General features: G+C 36.0%; 1 protein-coding gene across 3 annotated transcripts; it reads left to right on the top strand.

The window, feature by feature from the left end:
• The first annotated feature begins 499 nt into the window (after positions 1-499).
• On the top strand, positions 500-4,989 carry LOC120723852 (hepatocyte cell adhesion molecule-like). 3 transcript variants are annotated; one of them, XM_040015631.1, is made up of 6 exons: positions 500-658; positions 1,718-2,008; positions 2,327-2,584; positions 2,668-2,793; positions 2,921-3,034; positions 3,264-4,989. In XM_040015631.1, exons 1-6 carry the CDS (start codon positions 610-612, stop codon positions 3,464-3,466), a joined length of 1,041 nt encoding a protein of 346 aa, XP_039871565.1. In that variant the 5' UTR covers positions 500-609; the 3' UTR covers positions 3,467-4,989. The 3 variants fall into 3 exon arrangements, with proteins under 3 accessions (XP_039871565.1, XP_039871563.1, XP_039871564.1); XM_040015629.1 differs by having other exon boundaries at positions 1,718-2,038; XM_040015630.1 differs by having other exon boundaries at positions 501-658; positions 1,718-2,038; positions 3,288-4,989.
• The last annotated feature ends 324 nt before the right edge of the window (positions 4,990-5,313 follow it).

The following is a 5,313-nucleotide window of genomic DNA, read 5'->3' as shown; positions in this document are numbered from 1 at the left end:
GGGCGTTTGGCTTAGGCAATGGGGGTAATTTCGGTCATTATGTAACTGTACTATTTATAAGGTAGGAAACATTTAGTCAGCTGAGAATGAAGAAGTCACTTGGATGAGCGATGAGATGTTTCTCTCATTGGAATTTAATTTTGGCAACAATAACAACCACTCAAACCAACAGTCATCCTAAAAAACAATCCTTAATTCTTTTTTTATGTTCAAAGCTGTTCAAAAGTGTCTGCTTCCCTCGTGGATGTAAATATGATGTATTAGATACTAAAACAAATTAAAAACTAAATTAAAATAAGATATAACAAGAATTCACTTTAGATGAGATATAAACATGACTGCTGTTAAACTGCACTAAACTAAACTTTGTTAGTCTACTGCCACCATGGGAAGGACAGTGTTATTTTGTTACAGATGTTGAAAATAGTCCAATGACAGTATGAGTAATGATAAAAAAAAAGTCTGTGGAAGCTGTGTGAGGTTCCTTTTATTTCTGCTAAGTAATGAAGATGTTAGTTTTGCTTCTGTTTTTAATGTGATGAGCTTTTAAAAAGAGGCTGATCAGGAGCCATTTCTGACTATTAACTGCTGTCTGCACGTCATCAAACAATGAAAGCAGTGGTTGAATTTATGGTGATTCTACTGGGGGTGTCTCATGGTAAGCTGTTCTGGGTTTTTCATGTGGCATTTTATTAAAAATGATAACTATATTATTAGTTATCATTTTTTCTTGATTTTCTTGATCACCAATGTGTTTTGAAGCAATACGATTTTTTAAAAATCAGTACATAAAGTTGGACATTGTCCTTAGGGGCGTTAAAGGAACTGTACTAATACTTGAAAAAAAAATGCTCTTGCATTTCTTTTCTTTTTTTCTTTTTTGGCTACATATTTAATTTGTGAACATTTGAGCAGAGCTTTAGTTCGTTTTTTATCCAGTGACTCTGGAAAAAAAGGAGAGTAGCAACTTTGCTCTCTATAATGGTCTTCCACAGACATGATTTCAGTGTTGTTGTTTTAAGTGCCAACACATTGTACAGTGGAGCATCTGTTTAACTGTTTTTCTTAGTTATTCACCTAATAACTAACATTTCTAACAGTAATGTTAAAAACATTACTGTGTTAACTTTGTGAGTATATTATCGATTAAATGTGTGCTCTTGAGGCTCTATTACCTGCACCTACTCAGAGTGAAATAATCAGAGCTTATGTACTCATGGCAGTAGTGTTATTAAAAATAACTTGATACATTTCATAATTTTATACACAGCTAACCAAAACACTGGATTATGCAAAAATAACAATTTTGTATTAAGTAAGTACATGGTAATAAAAAACATTTTAATAGGTAAAAGTCTACACACAAATTAATTTGGGTTTGCTGAAAATATTAATTTATTATATTATTATTATATTATTTAATTTTATTGTGTGGGGATAGGTTAATTGGATAATCCAAATTGCCACTAGGTGTGAATGTGAGTGTGAATGGTTGTCTGTCCCTATGTGTTAGCCCTGCGACAGACTGGCGACCTGTCCAGGGTGTACCCCGCCTTTCGCCCTATGACAGCTGGGATAGGCTCCAGCGCCCCCCGCGACCCTGAAAAGGATAAGCGGAAGCAAATGGATGGATGGATGGATGGAATTTTATTGTGATTTATTTGGCAGAAACTAAAGAATCACATTTTTTTTCTTTTTAATGTTTCAAACTTTGCAGGTGTGGAAACTCACTGTGATGGCAGACAGGATGGAGCTCAGTGTTATGGAGCTTTGGGAGGAACTGTGGACATCCAGCTGATGGACAGCACCTCAGAAATATCTAGATACGGCCTGTTAAAAAATTCATTAAAAATACTAGATGTGAGAGAGAAAATGATTCTCTCTAATACCATAGTACATAGATCTGTCTTTTTTCCTAGTAATGGAACATTTAGGATCACTAACCTGAGCAGGACAGACAGTGGTGATTATACCCTTCAAACCTTTGATTCAGATGGAAAATCATCTGGTGTGCAGATTTTGCAGTTGTTTTTTCAAGGTAAATGTTGTGATAATAAGTGATTAATAGATGCAAATTATACATTGTTTTTGTAATCTATATATCTCACAACATTTCCGATACATATAGTTTGTGCATTCCCTGTTCTCTATTGGGAGAGTATAAGTAATGATCTGCAAACTTTACAGTTGTTTATTCAAGATAATTTTTTTTCACCTATTGGGAAATAACAGCAACCAATTTAACATTGTTTTGGTAATCTATATATCATCATTATCTCCACAGATTCTGATGTAAAATCTAAATTCATCTGTGTGTTTCTCTCAGCTCCTGTGTCCTCTGTCCTGTTGGTCTCTGAGTGTCTGTCCCAGGGAGAGATGAGGGTGTCCTGTTCCTCTGAGGGAGGGGACAATCCTCAGTACAGCTGGACTCTGGATGGACGCACACTGACAGATGCTGAGATCCTTTCTGGAAATATGAAGACTAACGTCATCACTCTGAAACAGCACGTCTCAGGACATCTGGCCTGCTCCGTCAAAAACCTCGTTAGTAAAGTCTCCAAAGAACAGAGGCTATCTACCTGTGGTGAGTGAAAAAGGTGATAATTACAACTTTGACAATTATATTACTTTTAAATTTGTGAGAAATTGTCTTTTTTTTGCTCATAGGCTTCATTTTCATCAACTGCACTTCAGTCAATGGGACACAAGTATCAGGGTGGGTGTATGAAGCCAATAACACCCTGTGCATTGAACCAACAACTGAACCTTCCACAACCCCACAAACTGCAGTAGGTAAGAGGAATGACCCATGGTACAGGGGAAACTGAAAAAACAGCTAGACCCATTGATGTCATTTTCTCCTTTCTTCATTTCACGTTTATTGACTTAATCGTGCGTTTTTTTATGTCTTCTTTCTAAGAAATAGGACATTTGCCACTGATCAGTGGTGTTCTCTCAACACTTATAATTTTCTTAGTTGTAGTTGTAGCAGCAGTCTGTGCTCAACGGAAAAAGCAAAACAGCAAAACAAAAGGTACAAAACTTATTTTCCCTTACTTTTGTCAAATTGCTTTTTTTCGTTTTTATAAATATACTATATCTCTGTTATATGTCACTTAAATATTGTTAAGCAGCCACAGTTAACTGTAAAATGAAAAGAACTCAACAGCTTAACAAAATCCACCATAAAGTTTAAAGCTCAAAAATGAACTTTCATACAAAGTGCAAGTATTCCGTTAATTATTTGTTGATTATTTTTAAAGCGACCCCTTCTTCCTACTCTGCAGAGGAAGAAAATGATCAGGAAGAAATCTTTGCTGATCTCAGGGTCGTGAAACAGCAGGCGAAACAACTGGAGAAAAGAGCGGAGCTAGAGTTCTGCCGAGTCAAGTACTCAAAGCGTCCTCGGCAGACTGAACCAACAATAGATGATTGTTTGTATGTTAACGTCCATAAATTCAGGTGATTTAAGTGTTCAGTGCTTCTACACAGACTGCATCACTAAAGATCCATGGAGAGAAGAGCTGATGTTAAAATGCCTGAAGGTCTTTTATTTAATGTGATTTCCCACCAGAAAAATGTAAAAAACCTAATACTGACTGATTTATTTTATTTTCATCTGCATTATACCAGAGGACTACACATGTATTCTTTTATGATCTCTTGATTTAAAGATAGTATCTTATATAAACACTGCGAGTGTTTTCTGCTTTTGTATTCTGCAGACGCTCTGATAGAACATGTTTATTTAGGAGTTTTTCTTTTTTCATGTGAACTTGACAAGTTTTTGACTTGGTAGAAGTTGCACCAGATGATCCAAAATGGATATTTATTCAATATCCATTTAAATAAAGTAAATGGATATAAGTTTATACAAATTTCAGTGCAGCAAAACCTTTAGACAGTGATTAAACATCCAGATATCAACATTTTACCTTTGGTCAATACATTTCCTCACAGATGTCTTACAAGAGACACTGATATTCAGATGACATTCTCAAGGGAAAGGTGTGTGAGTCACCATCTTTGTATTTGCTGCCATTTGGAGAATCACTTGAAAGAGGCTGTGAGGTTTGCTATATGGCAAAGCAGAACTCAAACGGACTTAATGGACAATTAATTTATTTAGAAGCTTCAAAATGTGCAACCAACAATCCCAAAACTCAATACACAGCCTCGATGATCCAAATTCCAAGATGCCAATGATTCTCTTCAACAGGCTGCTCTCCACAGGTTTCTTTGCACAAGAGGGGAGGTGGTAAGTTTCTTCACAAGATAACAAGAAGCACAACAAACCAGCACAAGACCCGGAGTTACACTAACTGAAGTTCTCCAATGATCCAGCAAAGACTGAATAGCTCAGGTAGTGACTCTTGAGAAGCTTTAATAAGGAGACCCGATGATACCTCTTGAGGTGGTCTTTGGACTATATAAATAAAACAAAAACCTATTGAAACAAATTATGATAGTACAAAAAAAAAAAAAAGGGGGGGGGGGGTGTAACTGTTCAACAAATCAGTCTGAAGCAGTATTCTTATTTTTCACCATGAAATGGTGCTATTATTCAGCATTCTTTTAATGTATTAACTGTTTTAGTGGCTTATCTGACTTTATTGTAAAGAAGAGGTCTTAAAGATTTGTACTATTAAAACGTTAAAGCTTTAAAGATTAACTGTAACTATTTTAATTATATTTTTGTATATATTCTCAAAAAACCCCAGTTTTTAAATATGAAAGCAGTCATTTTAGTGAACAGTGTTTGTAAATAGTTATTGGTCAACATACGGAGTGGCTAGCCAGGACCCTTACTGGATAAGGACCCCTCATACTAAAAACAAAGCCCTGGAATGTCTGCAGCCTGTCCACAGCTCGGACACATATTGTGTCCGAGCTGTTGTACTCTGTATAATTGTGTATGTGACAAATAAAGGTTGTTTGTTGTTGTTTTGTTTCTTATTCTTACACTGTAAGGTCAACAAGCGGACTCTGTTGCCCCATCTACACATGCACTCACACACACACACACACACACACACACACACACACACACACACACACACACACACACACACACACACACACACACACACAATATATACTCCCCAGATACACAGGCTACCTTATTTAACCATCCCCTTCTGCGAAACGACTTTTAGATTTTATGCTATTTATGCCTTTTTTTTGCTGCTCTTTTTTAAACGTATTCTTTTAAACTGTATTTATTCTTGTTAAACTGTATTGCTTATTGCACTGTAGAGGCTAGTGAATAACAGTATTTCGTTTCGGGCTGGGTAACACCATACGAAATGACAA

The sequence above is a fragment of the Simochromis diagramma genome, unplaced genomic scaffold, assembly GCF_900408965.1.
Source record: "Simochromis diagramma unplaced genomic scaffold, fSimDia1.1 OVJJ01000685.1, whole genome shotgun sequence".
Taxonomy (NCBI): domain Eukaryota; kingdom Metazoa; phylum Chordata; class Actinopteri; order Cichliformes; family Cichlidae; genus Simochromis; species Simochromis diagramma.
The sequence above is the reverse complement of the archived record's forward strand: the minus strand, read 5'-3'. Positions and strand labels throughout refer to the sequence as shown.